The sequence below is a fragment of the Podarcis melisellensis genome, assembly GCF_964234715.1.
Source record: "Podarcis melisellensis genome assembly, chromosome: 18".
Taxonomy (NCBI): domain Eukaryota; kingdom Metazoa; phylum Chordata; class Lepidosauria; order Squamata; family Lacertidae; genus Podarcis; species Podarcis melisellensis.
The window spans coordinates 11300671-11322814 of record NC_138536.1 but is presented as its reverse complement, the minus strand read 5'-3'; the positions used below and the strand labels follow the sequence as shown (position 1 = coordinate 11322814).

General features: G+C 50.5%; 1 protein-coding gene across 1 annotated transcript in view; it reads right to left on the bottom strand.

Moving 5' to 3' along the window:
* WDR18 (WD repeat domain 18) overlaps window positions 1-22144 on the bottom strand; it is a 42224-nt gene that overhangs the window by 5348 nt on the left and 14732 nt on the right. Inside the window, exons 3-8 of the mRNA XM_081895716.1 lie at window positions 21018-21151; window positions 18496-18637; window positions 16127-16270; window positions 14415-14479; window positions 13927-14051; window positions 5437-5603 (exon numbers count right to left, since the gene is read on the bottom strand). Of these exons, the coding sequence (XP_081751842.1) occupies window positions 5437-5603; window positions 13927-14051; window positions 14415-14479; window positions 16127-16270; window positions 18496-18637; window positions 21018-21151 (777 nt within the window). The remainder of the gene's footprint in view (window positions 1-5436; window positions 5604-13926; window positions 14052-14414; window positions 14480-16126; window positions 16271-18495; window positions 18638-21017; window positions 21152-22144) is intronic.

Sequence of the window (22144 nt, the reverse complement as noted above, 5' to 3'; positions counted from 1 at the left end):
ATTGTCTGCAAAAGGAAGACATTGTGTTATTGGGGTTTCTCTCCCTCTCTCAACGCACACAAAACACACAGCGAGAGGACCTTCACAGCAATCTCTCTCTTTTATTTTATAGCAAGGGAGCAGCGTCCTTTTTCAAAGGTTACAGAAACTCTTGCTTCTCTCCCTCTGCCCCTCTAGGTCCTTCTTCACCTTCAAGGACATAATAAAGGTCAGGCCAGTGGCCCATCTAGTCACAGAATCATAGAGTTGTAGAGTTGGAAGGGACCGTGACGGTCATCCAGCCCAACCCCCTGCAATGCAGGAATCTCTGCTCAAGCGTCCATGACAGATGACCATCCACCCTCTGCTTAAAAACCTCCAAGGAAGGAGAGTTCACCATCTCCCAAATGAGACCCTTCCGCTGCTGAACAGCTCTTCCATGTGCCAGTCCTTTAGATATGTGAAGCTGGCTCTCATATCTCCTCTCAGTCTCCTCTTTTCCAGACTAAACATACCTACCTCCTTCAACCATTCCTCATAAGGTCTGCTTCTCACAGCGGCCGACCAGATGACCCAATGGGAAGCCAAGTGAAAGATCCTCCTGTGGCCTGGGGGTAGGAAATTTCAGCCCCTGGACCTCTGAAGTCCCCCAGACCTCAATATGATGTAGCTATCAGTCACTCCCCCCCCCCCAGACACCTGCCCATGTTGTCTTGAGATTTTCATTAAAGCTTTCCATACTGCAGCAAAATAAGCGCTTCAAAAAATACAAATGGAATGTGGAGTCCTTTCTTAAGTCCACCTGTCCAGGCTGCCTTGGAGGAGGTGGGTGGCAAACATGGGAGGGTCTTTTCAGCTGTACCCTCTATTTGTGGGGGACATGATCTCTCTCTCTCTTGCCTGGTCTGACACCAATTAGTAATAGTGATTTCATTAATTATACCCCACCCATCTGGTTGGGTTGCCCCAGCCACTCTGAGCAGCTCCCAACAAAATATTAAAAACACAACAAAACACCATCCGTTTAAAACTTCCCTGCCTTCGTGTCTTTCTGATGCCAAGCAGATACGTTTCTCATTTTCCCAGGTTTTCAACCTCTGATTTATTTATTTTCTGTCAACGCTGGGTTTTGCTTTTTATTGAATTGTGCTGCTTTTTTTATTGCTGTTTTACGGTCTGTGGTAAAACCGCCCTGGAAAATGTTTCCGTCAGAGGGTGGTATTAAAAAAAAAAGCAGCTATGTTTTAAAACAAACCGGGGACAAAAACACAGCCTCAAAAACGAGCTAAAGAACCCTCAATTCAGGAGCGACAAGCGAGATGGTTCTGCACAACTGATGCCAATGGCTTTTCAGAATGCAACCAATGGCTCAAAAATGCTGCATCAGAAGCAGTTAGCCCCAGAAGCAGTGATGCTTCTGAACTCCAGGAGCTTGAACCTGCCTTCTGGTTTCCTATAAGCACCTGGTCAGCCACTGTGAGAACAGGATGCAGGAATTAAGGGCTCTCCTTTGGCCCCTTCATGGGTTCTTACGGATGGCTCTGAAAACAGAATTAACCAAAATTAATCCTACTAGCTACAATGGCTAAGTTCTCCCTCCACTATCACACTCAGGTCCTCTTCCGAGAAGGAGGATATGGTCTGCAGTGTTAGAAACTCAAGACACACAAGCCAGGCACAAAACGACTCCTTAACCCAAGGTTGCAGTTGCCAAAACAGAACCTCTAGATGCCATTTGGGGGCAAGACAGTTCTTAAGTCTTATTTTCCAAATGAGGGACTGACTCTGATTGATTCTCAGTTAAACATCTGGCTAGTTCAGGGGACAACCTTGGGTTCAGTGGCGGAGCTAGCCATTCCGGCACCTGGAGCGGTGCACATGTCGTGCACCCGGGGGAGGCGTGATCCTTCTGTGGGGGGCCCATCGCGGTGCGGTGGCGCAATCCACCCAGGGGGGATTTTGTCACCTGCCTCTGGGATCACACCCGGGGCAGACCACTCCCACCACACACCCCTTCCTACGCCCCTGGCTGGGTTAAGAGCTTTGAGAAAGCAAAGAAGAAAAGTCACTTGATCCAGGGACAGTCTACATATGTATCGGCCCATTCCGACCTCTTTTTCTTCCTAGTGACACAGAACATTCATAACATAGGCATTCACAACTCTCAGCAGGGCAGTGGGGGGGAGCGAAGACAAGTGACAACAATTCACTATAACGTTGCTCACTGCTCTTGCTCAGGCTGCACTGAAAAAGCATTTTGGCTGCTAAAATTCATCCTGACTGTGCAGATAAAATACAACAGACAGAATTCTACAGGATGGCGTATTAGTGTGTGAAAACAGTCGAGGTCCAAGGATGCCCAGGCACGCACCTCCAGATGGTGGAGGTGTCCGGCGACACCCAGGAACCTTCACTTGGTCGCAAGTGGCTGATAGCCAGGTGCAAAATGCACCTGGAGCCGGACTAATTTCAAACACTGCTGGTTGGATACTGTGAGAAACAGAATGCTGGACTAGATGGGCCCTGACTGGCCGGACCCTGCAGGACTCTTCTTATGTGTTCTCACAAGTTTTCAGTCTCCCACCCTCCCCCAAGCAGTCATGAGGGCTAGAATCTTGTTCTGCTGCCAGGATTCTACCAGACTCCCCAAGATGAGGGGGAGCTGAAGTTTCCCAAACCAGTCCAACCTGAACAACCCCCTTTCCTGGTTTGGAAACATCCTTCTTTTTGCTGGATGAACAAGAGACATCGCAGCACCTTGGAGGTTTGGGGCCGCTGTCAACGTTGCAGAGGAAAGGAGTAGGGCTGACAGCGGACGCTCCTGGGAATCTGTTACAGGAACGCTAGATGAGATACCTGGCGAGAGCCTTGGGGTGGGCGGCCGGACACTCTGCCCGCCGCAGCTCAAGGAAACTCAGAAGAAGAAAAGGACGAGCCGTGTGGTGCCAGGGGAGAGAAGCGGGCACGAGGCCTCCCTTCGCAAGGAGCTAATCCATCAAAGAAGACGGCCCCATCAGTCTCGCGGGTGGAGAGGGAAAAATGACAGGCAGGAGAGATAACACATCAAAGTACCCTTTGTGTTTTGGGGGGAGAGGAGACAGGCAGGAGAGGAGAAAATGCCTCCGCAGTGAGCGATGGTTAACAGGCAAGGCGGATGAAATGCCGGCTTCCCTCCTTCTCCCTCTCCTTGGAGCGGCTGCGAGAGGGCATCGGACGCAACCCCTTGATGGGAAAACGAAATGCATTCCTGGCAAAGGGGGGTTGGCGGGTTTGAGTGGGGAGGCTGAGATTTTATGATGTTGTGGGGGACATGAGAGCAAAGCCACCTCCCGTTTCCCTGCAGTCAGGCAGCCAGGTGTCCCCGGAAAGCTCGCCACCAGGTAGCGGGACCCTTTCCCCGCTCCCTGTCCACCTGAAGTCACGTGGTCTCCACTCAAAGCCACCTGCATGAACCCAAGAGAAGAGTCCCAGGCAGAAAGGAGAACCTCCTGGATTGGAGCAGAGGCCCAGCTCTTGTGAAACCCAAGTCTCAAAGAGGGAAGGAGGGATGCTCAGTCGACTCTGCTCAGAGACCAGCTGCCCTTTGCTTATCCTCAGCTGTCATTCTACCGGACGGCAGTCAAGGGAGAAAAAGGAGCAGGGCCTGTCTGACAGCACCAAGAGAGCCCCACCGGAAGGTCTCTGTGATCAAGGCAAGGCAGAAGGAATCGGGCAGTCCTTGAAGCACTTCAGATCCAAGCTGTTGACACAAGGAAGGCCCGGTTGGAAGATTCAAGACAGATAAAATAAAACTCTTGTGCTCGGATCCTGCTGGTGGGCTTCCCTTTGGCGCAACTGTTTGGCCACTGTGGGGACAGGATGCTGAGCCAGATGGGCCACTGGCAGGGATCTTGCTGGCCCCCCCAACACTGGAAGTTAATTTATGTTTTACGGCCGACCTCATCCCTCAAGATGCCAAGGTGCGGTGGAGACGTTCCAGCCTATTACTGCCTCAGTGCCCAACAACAGGATTATAATACACTCCCGCTCTCTCTCTCCTGCCAACCTGTTCCTTTCCCTGAGGGATAATTGTACCAGAACATTCAGCCCTGCCTCTCTCAGATCTGCATCGCCTCCTCCAGCAGGGAACAGCCACCTGCTCCCGCTTGCATCGGAAGGCGAAGGAGGCTTGGCACACAGGCATGCAGAGCTCAGAGGTGTGCCCTTCGCCCACCACGCCTGGGTCCCACTTCCGTACCTTCTCTCTCCCCCTCTCCTGCTATAAAACATGTCTTTATTTGGTTTGCTGCGTAATCAGAGAAAGCAATTACAAACGGCAAGAAAAAGACAAACTCAGCCCTGTAGACCTGAAGGAGCGTCTCCACCCCATCGTTCAGACCAGACATAGAGGTCCAGCTCTGAGGGTGGTTCCCTTACTGCGAGAAGTGAGGTGAGAGGGAGCCAGGCAGAGGGCCTTCTTGGTGGTGGCGCCCTCCCTGTGGAACGACCTCCCAGCAGATGTCAAGGAGAGAAATAACTACAGTGGTACCTCGGGTTAAGAACTTAATTCGTTCTGGAGGTCCGTTCTTAACCTGAGGTACCACTTTAGCTAATGGGGCCTCCCGCTGCCGCCGCATGATTTCTGTTCTCATCCTGAAGCAAAGTTCTTAACCCGAGGTACTATTTCTGGGTTAGCGGAGTCTGTAACCTGAAGCGTCTGTAACCCAAGGTACCACTGTATACAACTTTTAGAAGACATCTGAAGGCAACCCTATATGTGGAAGTTTTTAATGTTTGGTGTTCTATTATGTTTTTATATGTGTTGGAAGACGGTGAGAGTGGCTGGGGCAACCCAATCAGATGGGCTGCATATTACTATTATTATTTTATTATTATTATTAAATGCATTCAAGACAGAAGTCCTTTTAAGCCCCCTGCCTTGCTGGGGGTGGGGGACAAGGCCCTCTCCATGTGCCAGTTCTGGCATGGGCTTGCAAGATTTCCCAGGGCTGTCCGAGTTCCAGCAAGATCTCCTGCGAGCATCTCTAGCCAAGAATCATGGGCAATTGCCATCTCTGAAGATTGAGCTGTGAGGGTGGAAGAGCAATGAATCTTCTTTTTGTTTCATTCCCCCCCCCTTGTACATTCTTCTAGTTCAGACACGTCCTGCTCTCTATTCTCCACCTGGGAAGCCAAAAGGCCTTATTCTTAACTTTGACCCCTGCATCACAGGACTAGACGACCCCTTGGGTCCCTTCCAATTCTATGATTCTACGACTGTGCCTTTCCGACTGAGGATCAAACACCGGGAAGTAGCCTCAAATCTATCGGTCTTAGTGAGACCTTTATACCAGTGGACCTGGGGCATTAAGCATTCAGCCATCCTTTTGCCCTCCATCCTCAAGAGCGAAGGGGGATTTCTAGCTTGGTGGCCACTTGGCCCATGTTTGCTGGGGAAGCAGCCCAAGACCCCCCTACCTTCTGATGTATTCCCAGGCACAGCATCATCCCCTCGCTGGCAGGGCTCCCCGCGTTCTCCAAGGTGTAGAGGTGGCGGCTGAACTTGGGCAGGGGGACGCGGGGCTTGCTCTCCGGGTTTAGCATGTTGGCTGGAGCCAGGGTGATGAAGGCGTTGGTGATGGGACCTGCAGGAGCAAATTGGAGGGAAGGAAAGATTTAGTGGCAAGGTATGTTATGGCAGGGACGCGGGTGGTGCTGTGGGTTAAACCACAGAGCCTGGGGCTTGCTGATCAGAAGGTCAGAGGTTCGAATCCCCGTGATGGGGTTAGCTCCCGTTGCTCGGTCCCAGCTCCTGCCAACCTAGCAGTTCGAAAGCACATCAAAGAGGAAGTGGATAAATAGATACCACTCCGGTGGGAAGGTAAACGGCGTTCCCGTGCACTGCTCTGGTTCGCCAGAAGCAGCTTAGTCATGCTGGCCACATGAACCGGAAGCTGTACGGTGGCTCCCTCGGCCAAGAAAGCGAGATGAGCACCACAACCCCAGAGTCGGCCACGACTAGACCTAATGGTCAGGGGTCTCTTTACCTTTATGTTTATGGAAGGGCAAAGAGGCATGTGGGATGCCGTATGAGGGGCTAACTGCGGAATCATAGAAACTGGAGAGTTTGGAAGAGGCCCCCAAGGGCCTCTCGAACATGGAGCTTGTGGACCCTCCCCTGAAAATGAAGCAAGATGATAGTCCTCATGGTTCTTGATAAGTCAAAAGCAGCCTTATGCTGAGTCAGGACACCAAGCCATCCATCTCAGGACTGTGACTGCCAGCAGCTCTTTGGGCTATCGGACGAGGAGTCAGTCCCAGCCTTTCTGCACACAGAGCACATACCTTTCTATTTAGGAGACAAGACCCACAGCTCAGTAAGGTTTCCAGTCCTCATAGTGATTTAAAGGGGTAATTCAACAGAGGCACAGGAAGACTGCCTTAGACGAAGCCAGACTTTGGGTTCACTTCGCCCAAGATTATCTGCCACAGTGGTTCTCAAACCTTTTCCAGCTTGGTTCATCAACTCGCCCCGTGTACTCACTACTCTGCACCACAAAAAGCATCATTCAGAGCAGCGGCTTGCACGGCGCACTAAGGGAGATGATGACACGATAAAATTCAAAACAGCGGCAATTAATTGCCCGTTCACTCAAAGCCCAATTAAAAATTGTTCAATTAATTCAGCAAAGCCGACAAACTTGATCCAGGGAGACGCCAGCTTTCCAGAGCCTGACTGTCACTTACAGGGGCCCCCTGCTGCCCCCTAACAACCCCCACTTAGGTTATCGCCCCACCCAGGGGCAGTACTATTCTCTTTGGGAACCACTGGTCTACACTGGCTGGCGGAAGCTCCTGAGGGCCTGAGGCAGGGGGTATTTTCCAAGCCCTGCCTGGGGGAATAATGGACGGGACCCCTTGGGGTCCTCTAGTCCAACCCCTTGAAGTGCAGGCATCGCAGCTGAAGCATCCATGACGGATGGCCATCCAACCTCTGCTTAAAAACCTCCGAGGAATCGCATCTCCTCTCCACCATCTTTTGGTGGTTCTGCTCTACAGAATCCAAGGCATGTGTGTGTCTGCGTTCCTCCTCGCTGTCGGCTCCCCCGCCAGCTCTCCAAGCTTCTCCTCCAATTAGCTAGGAAGGCATCTGGAGGCGACCGGAGGGAACTGTTTGGAGACCTCCCCGGGGGCGACCAGGCACAGCCCCAAGCACCGCGGCCTCTCCGTCCTCTGCCGAGCGAGCCATCCATCACCCAGGCCCCGGTGCGCTCGCAAGTTGTCTCGCGGTAATGATCTATCGCACACATCCACTCAGCGGAGTTAATGAGCGCTTTAATTACCGCATTTACCCACACGGGCTGCCGTCAGGCTCCCGACGCCTCCCTGCCACAACCTCAGCTCACCCCTCTGCACTCACAAATTGTTGCACCCATCGCCCTGGCAAACTAAGTGGAGGAAGAAGACTTCGGAAGCAAGAGGACAGGGCCAGGAATGGCCTGCTGGGTGGGTCAGACAGGGTCCTCAGCTCATTGCTCACCAAGCCAGGCGTTACTCGGTATATATACACACAGTGCATCCAGCAAGTCCTTCCCAACCCACTTAAGAGCAACACCCATTGGAAACAACAGCCGGAATAACAAAATTCGAATCCCCTGCTTGCAGCTGCCAAAGGCTCAAGGCTGGTCTTTTGACTCTTCAGATCTATTTCCAGCAGTGTCCCTGTGAGCTTTCTCTGCATCCACCCGCCTCCCCCACCAAACCTGGTTCTGCCTTTAGAGTTTGCATGCAAAACCAGTCGGACCTCCGCAGGGCCTGCAACTGGAGCTCTCAGGAGCTTTTGGTTAAGTGCGCCCCCCGCCACCCCCCCATCTGCAAGGCGCTGGGGCAGAACAGGGTGCCACACCCATCCATTTCCCAGTGGCAGGGAGGCAGGTCAAAGAGGATTCGTCCATAAATAACTTTTTAAGAGCTCAGATGAGCCTCTGGTTCTATTTATTGATTGCATTTTTGCCCTACCTTTCTCCTCCTCCTCATTTTATCCTCGCAACAGCCCTGTGAGGTAGGTTGGCCTGAGGGAGGCTAGCTTCCAAGGCCACCCAAGCAAGCTTCATGGCTCAGTGGGGGGATTCGAACCCTGGCCTTTCTCCCAGGTCTTAGTCCTGATGCTCTAACCACACTGGCTCCCCCAACTGAGTGTCAGAAAGATAGTAAGTTCTGCCTCGGACTGGCTTGCGGCCCACTGGTACTGATGGAGGAGAAGGCATCGAATCACGCATTTCTTGGAGAAAGCAGAGAGCAGCTTTCCTCCTGCTGTCGTAACATTATAGCTTGTAGAAATCAAATGAAGCCAGAAGATCCAGTGCAGGTAAAAGAAAATCCTTCTTCATCAAGGGAAGTAATGGTAATGGTGGTCTGCCTTGGTCAGACCACACCTGGAGTACTGTGTCTGATTCTGGGCACCACAATTTAAGAAGGATGATGACAAGCTGGAATGTGGGCAGAGGAGGAAGACCAATTTGATGAAGGGTATGGAAACCAAGCCTTATGAAGAACAGTTGAAGGAGTTAGGTATGTTTCGTCTGGAGAAGAGGAGACTGAGAGAAGACAGGAGAACCATCTTCAAATATCTCAAGGGCTGCCACATGGAAGAGGGAGCCAGCTTGTTTTCTCTGGCTCTGGAGGGCAGGACTCGAACCCATGGCTTCAAGTTACAAGAAAGGAGATTCCAACTAAACACCAGGAAGAACTTTCTGACAGTAAGAGCTGTTCGACAGTGGAATGGAATCCCTCAGGTGGTTGTGGTCTGGATGGCCGAAGGGTCTGATCTGAAACAAGGCATGTGCTGGTGGGAAATCTCTCTCTGCGGGGACAAGGTGGGTTGTTGTGAAGTGTGAAAAGTATATTTCACCCTGTCCGCTTCTGGCACTCCTGTTGAATCTCTGCATGAGTCACTGCCTTGGGCTTGCATCCTAGGGAGTGGAATGGCACCTCGTACAGGAAACGGATTGTGGGTTCATTCTCTGCCCATGTTCACTGTGCAAATCACTACTGCACTCCCAACGCAGCAAATCCAAGGCAACAACTCATTCAGAGGGGCAACAGGAGCGCCCTGCTTTCACTACTACTACTACTACTACTACTACTACGTTCGCGTGACCAAAGAATCCTACAGCAACCCGTGCCATTATGTGGCAAGATTAACTGGGTCTTGCCAAGGTGAGGCTGGAGCAGAGACTCACGCAGAGAAGTGGCAGGCATGCTCACGGGAGACTGTCGCTATTTCACTTGCTCATTTCTCGTGGCACAGCTCCCGGCTCAGCCATTATTGACCCAAGTGCGGCTCCTAAAGCTGGCGAGTGCTTAAAACCAGCTGCAGCTCGTTACAAAACGAAGGATGGCCTCTCTCTCTCTCCTCCCGCCGCCCCGGAGCTCAGTGGAAGTGCCGGACACGGAATGTTATTAAATTACCCGAGTTTGAGCGGCGCTCCAAAGCCTCATTATTAGGGCTGTCTCGCCGCTTGTACCGCACAGAGGATTTACTGGCTTCTGCGTCCTGAAAAGAGATGAGTTTTGAAGGGATGGAGCAGATGCAAAGAGAGGCAGGCGGCGCTGGGAAGCAGAGCAGGCACCCTGGCTCAGGGTTTAGCGGGTGGGGAGGAGGGAAGCTCCGAGGCCGATGTTGAAAGGGGAGGGTTTAGAAGAAAAGAGAGACGTGTCGGGAACTGAGCTGCCAGCGGCGGCGCCTTATCAAGTGTTCTGCGCAGCCGAGATAAAGGATGTTAATGCCTCCCCCGGGGCACCGATAACAGCAGAGAGAGTTGCCAGCGTCTGGACAGAATTCTTTTCGGAGAAGGGAGAAAAGTAATTAGACATCTGGAGGGGAGGAGGGAGGGACGAACAACGCCGTTATATAAAGGACAGGGAGAAGAGGGCTCTTTGCCCTGTTGCGAAGGGGGGAGCAGTTCAAAGCTAGTTTGGGGACTTTCCCTGTCCTACCTGGAGACTGGACCTGGAACATCGTGCATGCAAAGCAGGGCTAGGGCCCTTCCGCTAAAAGTAAGATTCTAGTCCTCATGTTTCTGAATAATGAGCTGGCAGAATAGCAATGGAGGAAGCTGCCTTATGGAGAGCCAGGCCGTTGGGCCTTTTCAACCTCAGTGTTCACAGAACTGTAGAGTTGGAAGGGACCCTGAGTGTCATCTAGTCCAACCCCCTGCAATGCAGGAATTTCAGGCCAAGGATCCATGACAGGTGGCTATCCAAACTCTGCTTAAAAACCGCCCAGGAAGGAGACTCCACCACCTTCCGAGGGAGACTGTCAAGCAGCTCTCACTGTCATAAAGTTTTCCCTGAAGTTTAGACAGAATCTCATTTCTTGTAACTTGAAGCCTTTGGTTCGAGACCTACCCTCCGGAGCAGGAGAAAACAAGCTGGTTCCCTCTTACATGGGACAGCCCTTGAGATATTTGAATATGATTACAGTGGTACCTCGGGTTACATACGCTTTAGGTTACATACACTTCAGGTTACAGACTCCGCTAACCCAGAAATAGAACCTGGGGTTAAGAACTTTGCTTCAGGGTGAGAACAGAAATCGTGCTCCAACGGCGCGGCAGCAGCAGGAGGCCCCATTAGCTAAAGTAGTGCTTCAGGTTAAGAACAGTTTCAGGTTAAGAACGGACCTCTGGAATGAATTACGTACTTAACCCGAGGTACCACTGTATCATATCTTCTCTCAGCTCCTTCAAGCGCTCCTCCTAAGGCTTAGTTTCCAGACCTTTAATCAGTCTACACACAGACTGGATAGCAGTGGCTCTCCAGGGGTTCAGGCAGGAGATGCTACCAGTCCTGCCTGCAAACTGGACCTGGGACCTTCTGCGTGCCCAGCAGAGGCTTTGCCACAGAGCTATGGCCCTGGTTAGCACCCAACTGCATCATGCCAGGCACAATCAGTAGCAGGTCTCTGAGCTCCAGTCCACTGCACTGCTCCTGAAGGAGCATCTCCACCCCCATCGTTCTACCCGGACACTGAGGTCCAGCGCCGAGGACCTTGAGGCAGTTCCCTCACTGCAAGAAGCCAAGTTACAGGGAACCAGACAGGGCCTTTTCAGAAGTGGCACCCACCCTGTGGAACAACGCCCTCCCACCAGATGTCAAAGAGAACAACAACTATCAGACTTTTAGACAATATCTGAAGGCAGCCCTGTTTAAGGAAGCTTTTAATGTTTGATGCATTATTGTATTTTAATATTGTGCTGGAAGCCGCCCAGAGTGGCTGGGGAAACCCAGCCATATGGGCGGGGTATGAATGAATGAATAAATTATTATTATTATTACTTCTTTGTCCAGGGAGAGACCTGTGTGGTAAAATAAGGAGTTTTCATGGGCATCAGGCATGTTCAGCCTGGAGAAGAGAAGGCCGAGGGATGGCATTAAGTGAGTGTTTTGCTTTTCGAGCTGTTCAACAGTGCAACGGTCTCCTCGGAAGGTGTTTGGCTCTCCTTCCTCAGAGGTTTTAAAACAGGTTCCCTGCCAGGGATTCTTTAGTTGTGAATCCTGTGGCGACGGGGTGCTGGACTCCGTGTGCCCTGTGAGGTTCTTATGTTTCTTCCAGCTCTACAATTCTATGATTCCATAACTGGGACCCTGAGGGGACCCACTGGCACACAACACTTGCTTAGAGGGTCAAGGGGACATGCAGCCACAGCATGGAGGAGCAGCCCAGGAGTCAGGACACACAGTGGCCAGCCAGATGGGCGGGGTATAAATAACAAATTATTATTATTATTATTATTATTATTATTATTATTATTATTATTATTATTATTATTACCACCACCACTACCTGCCCACACTGGCTGACGCATGGGCATCGGCTGGTGCCTGGAGTCCTAACCACCCATGCCAGTTTTCCAAATGTTGCTGCACCACAAAAGGTCTTGCAAAACCCGGCAGTTTTATCTCCCAATCCCCTTTCCTAATAAAACTTGTGCGAAAATAATTTGCCTCTCCTCTCCAGGAAGGAGTGGGTGGACGAGGGCTGCCTCCCCATTGGCCGATGCCGAACCAACAGTCCCCATGCCAGCTGCATTGTTATATCCTGGCACTTTTTTCTACCCAGGATTAGGGGGAAGAGGGTGCAGGCACCAAGCGCAGCTCAGCACATTGGGAAATTTACGATCCTCAAGTCAGATCATGAGGTTTTTAAGATTCAGCCATGCAGGCTTTATGGCTCCTTTTCTCTTTGCCAGCGCAAGGCTTTGAGCATCGCTTCAAAACAAAGCAGGGCACATGCCAAACACACGCACAGAACCAGCCAGGGCTAAGAGGATTTTGCAAATTGGGCTGTGTTCTTGGGGGTGGGGAAGAGAAGAGTTTTGCCCCTAGACAAAGAGAGATAGCTAAAATGAAGATTACGTAAAGATGACTCGATATGAGGAAATGGTGACTCGGATAACAACAAGGACACCACTTCTCCTGTTCAGGGAGAAGAATTCCAGAAGAAAGGAACCCATAACGGTTTGCTGAGAATGCCTAAAAACTCTGCTCTGGAGTAGAAAGTTCAGCAGCCTGGTATAAACAAAATATTTTGGGTATGTGAGCTGGGAAGGGCACCTCCCAAGAAAGGGACTCTGATCCTGAAACTCCAGGAGAGATTCTGCTAGATGGACCACAGGTCTGATTTGGCATAAGGCAAAGTTGTCCATTCCGATTTCAGCTATTTGCTTGGAAGCATGAGGACTAGCAGGGTGACTCACTTTTACTCCCAGCATCTCCAGGCAGGGCTGGGGGAAAGAAACTTGAGTTTTTAGTGTGGCCGCTGCAGCCCTCTGGAATCCCGGTTACCAGCTGAAATCAGAGCATCTTAACATTCAGCTAGATAGCAGAAGGGGACGCAGGTGGCACTGTGGTCTAAACCACTGAGCCTCTTGGGCTTGCTGATCAGAAGGTTGGCGGTTCAAATCCCCATGGCGAGGTGAGCTCCTGTTGCTTGGTCCCAGCTCCTGCCAATCTAACAGTTTGAAAGCATGTCAAAGTGCAAGTAGATAAATAGGTACTGCTCTGGCGGGAAGGTAAATGGCGTTTCCATGCGCTGCTCTGGTTTCGCCAGAAGTGGCTTAGTCCTGCTGGCCACATGACCCGGAAAAAAACTGTCTGCAGACAAATGCTGGCTCCCTCGGCCAGTAAAGCGAGATGAGCGCCATGACCCTAGTTGTTCGCAACTGGACTTAACTGTCAGGGTCCTTTACCTTTACCTTTTTTACTCTGGGTAAAACTTGAGCTGGACACAAACTATTGTGCTTTGCTTAACTGAGCTTGCAATTCCCTGCCTTTTCTGCATTTCATCTGACCTTACATACTGCACTGGTAGCTTTTCGCCAAAGAGAGTTTGATAAACCTGCAAAACAAATATGCAGAACTGGCAAAACTAACAGCAAAATTAAGAGACTCTAACAGTGTGGGTTTTATAGAAGAATGGATGCCTTTTTTGGAGTATTTAAAGAAATATTATAGCATGATGAACTTGCGCGCAGGATTTGAGCTATGAGCAATAGAAGGATTTGTACTATAATATTGTGGTTGTGATTCGATAGGCAGAAGAGGAGTAGCAGGAGAAGGGGAGATGCAACAACTCTGTGGAAAATGGGGTGGGAAGTCGAGAAAAGACGAAACTGTTTTGATTGTATATGTTGAAGATGTTGAAACTTACTTTTTTAAAAAAACAACAACAAATGAACGAACGGACGGACTGTAGGGAACCTGCCTCACACAGAGACTCACCTTGGTCCACTTAGCTCAGGGCTGCCTGTGCTACTTGTGAGCAAGGTCTGTCCAGGGCCCCAGGTGGGAGTTCTGCTCTGGATATGCAGGAGAGGGTTCAAACCTGGGACCTTCTGCATGCAAGGCAGGGGCTGCGCTGCAACCCTTTGCGGAGGTGCATATAGGCCCACAGCACTTGCGTACCTTTGTAATTCACTGTGCGCAGACATTGCTTGCTCTGGATGTCCCACAGCCGGACGGTTTCGTCATGCGAGCCGGAGAGGAGCAGGCTTCCGTCGGTGGAGACGGAGAGACATGTCACCTGGTTCCTGGAGGGAAGACAAAGGGCCTCCAGGTTGTGTCTTGAGCGTAACTGAAGCCATCCCCGTTGATAGAGAAAGGGGCTGAGCATGATGCAGGGTGCGCCCGCAACTCAAATGCCTGGCCCCTCCCTGCCAAAGCCCCTTAGAATCTAAGGTTTATGTTGAGACGGGCAGCCCTCAGACCTGTGTGTTTCGCGCATCTTCTCCTGAGTGCTGTGGCCTGGCTGGAATTCCGCCCACCCGATCAAATGAAAGAATTGTGGATTTGGAAGGGACCCAGAGGGTAATCCAATCAAACAAAAAATCACCGCATGTAGGTTAAAAAACCGTCCCTTTGTTGCTCTACCCCACCTTTGCCGCAGCACTCACCGATGCCCTTTGAAGATCTTGGCAGACTCCCTTTCTGTCTGGAAGCCCCTCTCCCTTTGCACAGGCTGAGAGAAAGAGGAGGGGGAAGTTACAAACTATATTTTGAAGCATTGCCAGGAAAAGTGGGTAGGTGGGAACCAGCAAGCTGCCTTAGGTACTTGGTTGGGGCTGCTGGTTCACACAGCCAGGAACTCAGTTCCGGCCCCTCTCAGGTGGGCGACATGGCCATTCTAAGAGAACAAGGGAGGCGTTAGTGGTCAGTTCCAGCTCCTCTTTTTCTCAAAAAATAGCACTGCATACAGCCCAGATTTGTCTGCTCCAGAAGTGGCAAATCTCCAACCCGCCCCACCATTAGACAAGTGTTTTTTAGTGATGTTCAGTGACTGGCAGGTGGGCAGACTCACCCACCTGTCAATCACTGAACGTCACTAAAAAACACTTAAGAGTGGACTGTCCGCACCCTTACTGTGGCAAAAAGACTGGTACTGATGAACTGGAAAAATAACAATGCAGCTCGCTTTAATGATTGAAGGTATGTACAACTTTGCTACACATGAACAAGTTGTGTACAAACGTAGACTTGCCATGGACAAATTCAGCGATATTTGGAATTCATTTTTATAAATACCTGTTAGATTAAGGTCTAATTAACTACAGTATCAAATTTCCCCGCTTTTTTTTTTTTTTTTTGTAATGTACACAATATCCCCTCCCCCCCCCCCGTTTTGGTACTATTTGTTTCTTCTCTTTTTTGTGTGTCTTATCTTACTCAGTGCGCTTGTCATTTTGTACTTTTTAAAAATAAATAATATAATACAAACAAAATCTCTTAACCTGCCCAGCACCTGACTTCCCATGTAGCTCATTGGCCCTTCAAGGTAGGGCTGGGAGAAACACCTGCCTGTCCCGGAGAGCTGCTGCCAGTCAGTGTTGACAGTATGAAGCAACACAGAACATACATACTTTGGTTCAGTGTGTAAGGCAGGCGGGTTCCTTTGTTAAGTGCTACATCTCACTTTTGATTTCTATACAGTGGTGCCTCGCAAGACGAAATTAATCCGTTCCTCGTATAGTGTTTTTTTCGTCTTGCGAAGCAAGCCCATTGACAGCTTAGCGGATTAGCGCTATTAGCGGTTTAGCGGCTTTTAGCGATCAGCTGTTAAGCGGCTTATCAGTGGATCAGCTGATAAGCGGCTTAACGGCTTAGGAAAAGGGGGGGGAGGGGAAAAAACCCGAAGGAACTCGCAAGACATTTCCGTCTTGCGAAGCAAGCCCATAGGGAAATTCGTTTTGCGAAGCGCCTCCAAAACGGAAAACCCTTTCGTCTAGCGGGTTTTCCGTCTTGCAAGGCGTTCGTCTTGCGGGGCACCACTGTACTGCCTTTCCATATTACAGTGCACAAGGCGCTCTATAGCAACACAAAAACACCCCCACAAAAAAACCACACCTTATATTAATCTGGTCCAATACAGAAAATTGTAATAAAACATAACTTTAAAACGGAACGACTTATTTTGAATAAAGTAACATTCAGTAATGTATTAGAATATAATAAATAGTGCACAATAACGTTAACATGCAAAACATCAGCAAAGAATTATTAAACAGAAATTTGCTCTTAACAGTTACAATAAATAATTACTAAACTGCGATCAATAAAAATAACTGCAAAGTCACAATGCATAAAATGCCATGTGTGGAACTGGACCTACCCAGGCGCAGAGGTCGACCTGGAAGATGGAGCCGTCCATGCCGCCACAGAACATGTGGTATTCCGTGAGGTCGAGGGTCACTGACAGGATGCCCACATCGAAGACGACAGAGAGGAGGAGGTCACCAGAGGAGATCTCCCAAAGCTGGAAGAGAGGAGAAGAGGAGCCATACAGATAGATCAACTGATACAGCACGAGACCCCTTAATCTCCTTGTCGTGGGTTCGAGCCCCATGTTGGGCAAAAGACTCCTGCGTTGCAGGGGGTTGGGCTAGATGACCCTTGTGGCCCCTTCCAACTCTACAATTCTATGGATTTATTTAGGACCAATCAGCCAAGGGTGTACAAAGGTGGGCCAGGAATCCCTGCAGCTCAAGAAGGAACGGCAGTGGAACGCAACAGAGGGGCTTGGGAATGGATGGGCAATTAAACTCTTGCAAATGAACATGAGATAAAACCAGGGGACGGGATGTGTTGTCCCATCCTTCCTGACCCTATGACAGAGGGCAGGAAGCTTCTATCTAGAAGAGACATTCCCTCCTGAGAGATCAGATCAGGGATGGAGAAGATCTGTGGCCCCCGCAAAAGTTGCTGGGCTCCAGCTCCCATCTTTCTGAGAAGGAGGGGCAGGTGTCAGGCAGGAGGGGAAGCTGCAGGGGTCCCCTGCAGGATCAAACCCCTCCTGCCCTCTCCTCCCATGCTCCCCAGTATGTTTAATTTTAAAGGAACCTGTTATTTATTTGTTGCAATTCTATCCCTCCTCTCTCTCCAAGGATCCCAAGGCGGCGTGCCTGGTTCTCCCGTTCCCCATATAATCCCCACAACGAACCAGCAAGGCTGAGAGGCCGTGGCTGTCACAGGGCCACTGACGGCCGTCGCCATGAACTTTTGGGCTGACTTGGCTGAATAATGTTCAGGCCACAAGAGATGTGTAGCAAAGAATGATGTCGCCGGTAAATGAATTATTATAGCTGATGCAGGCAAAACGTACAAGAGGGAGGTGTCAGCAGTCTTGGAGGAAGCTCTAATGTTCGAAGACATATACACACACACAAATCTTTATAGAAAAAACTCCCGGAAAACAGAAGAATACCAAGCGCTCCATACTACATTTTCTTGCTGCTCCCGTTTGCATCTGTACAAAATGTAGCCGTGTGCATGTTTGTGTGTGTGTGTGTGTGTGTGTGTGTTTGTGTGTGTGTATGAGGCTGTGTACAGCACCCAACAACCTGAGAACCACCTGCCCTGAATAAATTTGGAGGTGGGAGTTTAACGCCCAATTAGAGAGTCAGTGTGGGGCGCAGTGGTTAAGAGTGTCGGACTAGGACCTGGTAGATCTGGGTTCAAATCCCCACTCAGTCATGAAGCTCCCTGGATGCCCTTGTGAGTCAGTCACAGCCTCTTAACCTACCTCACAGGGTTGTTGCAGGGGTTAACCGAGAAGGGGTGGTGGTGAACAATGGACTCCTTGGATAAAAAAGCGGGAGATAAATGCAATAAATAAGCTCTTCTGCTGACCTGCTAGAGAAAGCTGGAGGGGCCAGCCAGAGACAGATGTCAGTCGCCAAACTGGCATCCAGAGATCTCCATGTGGTTGCAATTGGACCCATGCAAGTCACAAAACGCACCTGGCTAATTTCTAACACTGGGGCTTCCCATTGGGCCATCTGGCTGGCCACTGTGGGGGAAAGACGCTGGACTAGAGGGGCTTGATCCAGCTGCCGCAGGGCTTCCTTGCAACACTTCTGCCCTGCTTTCAGGACTGGAGTCAGATGCAGGTCAGCATGAAAGGCGAGGGCTCCGTGGTCAGTGAAGTTAACGTATTATTCAAGGAAATGGCATACAACTTAGCAACCCTTCTCAGGTGGTCTTGCCCCCATGGAGCCGTTGCCAGGACTGAAGGTCCACCTTAAGGCTCCTCCTCTCCCAGATGTTTCCCAAGCAGTCTCAAGCTGTGTCTGCCACACCTCTAGCCTCTGTTTTGCCTTCCTTGTTATCCCGCGTGTTCTTGGAGAGAGCTTGTTGCAGCCAGAGAGGGAGACCCCCTGGTTCTTCTGCGGCCACTTGACTCCCCTCCTCTGCTTCAGCCAGAGTCTGAACTGCTCCCTGTCACAGACTCCTCCTGCTCATGAAACCCTCTTGCCTTTTCAGTATCCAACACCACCTCCTAATCTTCCCCCTCTTCAGTGTCCCACCACCAATCCAACACGGCTACCTATCTGTAACCACCACCAATCCCTGAGCTTTCCTCCTCCAGGATTTCCCTTGGGGGTTCCCTGGCTGGCACCTTCCCCCACGCCTCCCCGTGCAGCCAGTCCCTGTTACCCGAGGAGCGGCACTCCGCTCCCCTGGCCTGCTGGCCTCCCTTACCTTGGCTGTCTGATCTAGGGAGGCTGTGGCAGCACGGGCCATGGGACCACCCATGCCGCAGCAGAGGTCCGTGATGGGAAGGCTGTGTCTCGACCACACATGGCGGGGCTCTGGGCTCTGGGAGTTCTCGGCCTGCAGCACGCTGGGGAAAGGGGGAAGGAAGAGGCCTCAGCACACAGCAAGCGGGGCAAGGAAAGCAGGGGTCCCAGGAAATGCGCATGGCGGGTGTGAGGGAATGTGGCTCAGTTCCGGATGCATTTGTCCAAATAAAAGCAATGGAGTGTCTGGAGTTGGCTCTCTTCAAGCTTTTCAAGGGAGACAGTGTTGATTTTCTTATAGTCTGGACTCCCTGACGTTTGTATATCTAATGTATCTCTTTGTTGGAGATATAATACATACAACGCTTCTTTGAAACATGCTTCTGCTATGTCGCACACTTACTAAGTTTTGGGAGAAAGTGCTGGACTATATGAACAACACCATACGGAAAAACTCAAGATTTTCAGAGGTGAATATGCTCTTGAACCCATTGTATGGAAACTGACAACAGGACAGCGAAAATGGATTCTACGTGCCCTAATGTTGGCCAAGAGATTGATACTGATGAATTGGAAGAATGGAGGTACGATTCCCCTTAATCAATGGCTTGACAACATAGGAACAGCTTATAGACGCAGACTTTCTTTGCATAAATACAATGATATTCGGAACTTGCACAGAATCTATTAGGTTATTGACAATTAAACGTGCATTAGGATAATAAGAATAAACACAGCCATATATTAAGGTATGGCAATGTATATTTTTCCTTTTTTCTTTTTCATTCACATCCACTTTTTCTTTCTTTCTTTTCGCCGTTTCCCCACCCACTTTCACCTCTGGCCCCCAGAGTGCTGCCTGGAAGACAACGCGGCCCCTTCCCCAACATAATGTTGTTTTGTAGCTCCTGAAACTGAAGAGGTTAAGGGCTGTGAGATGGGGGGACGGACGGACTGCTGTCCTCAGAGCACCCTCTGCCATTGGATGGCAGTTGACAAACAGTGGAGAGCAAAGGAGGCTGGGAACAGCGGCTGCAGGATCCAACCATGGGAGCCTCCCCTCCGGCTGGCTGTACTTGCAGCCTCAATGGCCAAAGCAATTAAGGAAGAGATGCCGCCTGTCAAAAGCTCTGCTGGCCCAGGGGGTCAGGGACGTGCTGGCATCTCCATGCCAACTGCTGGTTCAGTGTGGAGGGAGCCAGCAAACAACGTTGGCACAGTGTGCAAAGTGGGGGGGGAGAGTCAGAGGCTTCCACAGTGCCATTATTTCTGTCAAAGGGGGCCCAAAGCAGCCTGGTTAACAGGAATTGAGTGCCTGCTTTCAATGGGAGGCAAACAGAAGAAGGCTTGGCATCCTGGCAGCTCCTGTGCTACGAAACCTAAATTGTTTCAGGAGGAGGAGGCTGCCCACAGGGTCCCTGCATGAGTTGCTGTTCCACCCTCGCCTCCTTCTGATCAACCACTGGTCTGTGTGATGGGCTCGACCGCCATCATCACACAACCCTGCCCCAGAAACTGCCTGCCGTGACTCTGCAAGAGCTGCGGCTCTGGGGCTGCGTCAAAGCCAGCCATGGTGGGAAGCTTTGGGAAACGAGCCTTCATGTTAAGAAGAGACTCAGCCAGAGACAGAGACGAGTGGGCCAAAAGGTTGTGGAAGAGGAGACCTCTGCAAACGGAACAAGCAAGTGAAGACTTTTGCCTCTTAGAATCGTCTGGTCGCAGAGCTGGGAGGGAGCCCAAGGGTCAACTAGTCCAACCTCTAGGTTAGAAGGGATATAAAAGGAGAAGGAAAGCAACCTTGGAGAGCTGCTGCCAGTTTGTGTATGCAACACTGAACTTAATAATAATAATGATAATGATAATAATTTATTATTTATACCCCACCCATTGGGCTGGGTTTCCCCATCCACTCTGGGCGGCTTCCAACAAAACACTGAAATACAATAACAATAATAAGATGGATCATAGAATTGTAGAGTTGGAAGATGGCTATTGTATCAGACCCCCACAGCCTGAGGAGGAAGGGTTGAAGGAGCTGGGAATGCTGAGCCTGGAAAAGAGGGGACTGAGAGCAGACGGGAGAGCCATCTTCCAATATCTCAAGCAAAGGCTGTCCCGTGGAAGAGGGAACAAGCTTGTTTTCTCCTGCTCTGGAAGGTAGGACTTGAACCCATGGCTTCAGGTTACAAGAAAGGAGATTCTGACAGCATCAGGAAGATCAGGTTGTGGACTCTCCTTCTTTGGAGTTTTAAAGCAAAGGTTGGAGGGCCGCCTGTCATGGATGTTTGAGCTGAGATTCCTGCAATGCAGGGGGTTGGACTAGATGACCCTTGGGGTTCCTTTCAACTCCACCATTCTGTGGTCTCTCACTCGCCTCCTTCCCAGGCTAAACATACCAAACTCCATCAACAGTTCCTCATCAGGCTTTGCTTCCAGACTCAGGATCATCTCAGTCGCCCTCCTTCCAGCTTGTCCATCTCTTACCTGTACAGGTTCCACACTATCACAAGGCTGTCCTTTGCTCCGGAGAGGAAGTGGCTGCTGTCGTCTGTGAAGGCCACGCAGGAAAGATCCTGGTAGTGTCGGTTCAGAATGGCAAGCAGGTTCCCGCTAGACACCTGGGGCAGGGAAGCGACCCCAACATATTTGGGAGGTGGGGAAGAGAAGAGAAAATCAGGAGAGATTAGGAATCGAATGACACCCTGGACCTGATTTACCAAGGGAGACTGTAAATGAAATATCAGAGTTCAACACCTAATACCCACTTCTGACACCGGGTAGATATTGTACCCCAATATTTCCCTAACAAGAGCACCTGCAAGCTCAGGACTAGCAGAGTTTCCCAAAGCTCGGTTTGCAGCTGTTTTTTTGACTATAATTTCCATCATCCCTCACCACTGGCCCTGCCAGCTCGGGATGATGGGAGTTGTAGTCCAAAAACAGCCGGAGACCAGAGTTTGGAAAACCCTGATCTGCAGTGATTCAAAATGCCTCCCCAGGGATTCAGGTGGGGGATATTCCAGCTCTGCACGGATACAGCACCGAGGATTAAGCCTGGGACCTTCTGAATGGGAAAAGCAGGTACTCCGCTGCTGAGCTATGCCCCTTCCTCTAAAAAGAAAGCAAGACTCCGATCCGTGTGAAGGCTCATTTCATAGGAACGCAGGAAACGGACTTTTTAGAGAATCAGATGCTGGTACTGTCAGCACTGGCTGGCAGCGGTTCTCCAGGGTTTCAGACTCAGGGGTCTCTCACAGCCCAACAGAGAAAGACCCTGGGAGCTTCTGCATGCAAAGCAGTCACACCTCTGCTGAGTTAAAGTCCTTCCCCTAAACTCTAGAAATTAATAAATGGTAGGGCTTTTATGAATTGGGATGTGGAGGGAGAAATACAAGCTGCAGCGGAATTCCTGGACTAGCCTACGCAAAAGGACCTGGCCAAGCAAGGGCCACTTAGGAACAAATAGAGGGCCATTGAGGACAACTGTCCTCCCTCCTTGCCCTGAGACTGGCGGTTTGGAAGGCTGCAGGATAACTGGGAGTGAAGTGGCAGGAAAAGAGAGGGGTTTTAAGCAAGGTGTGCTGGGAAGAAGAAAGGGAGAGAAGGATGGG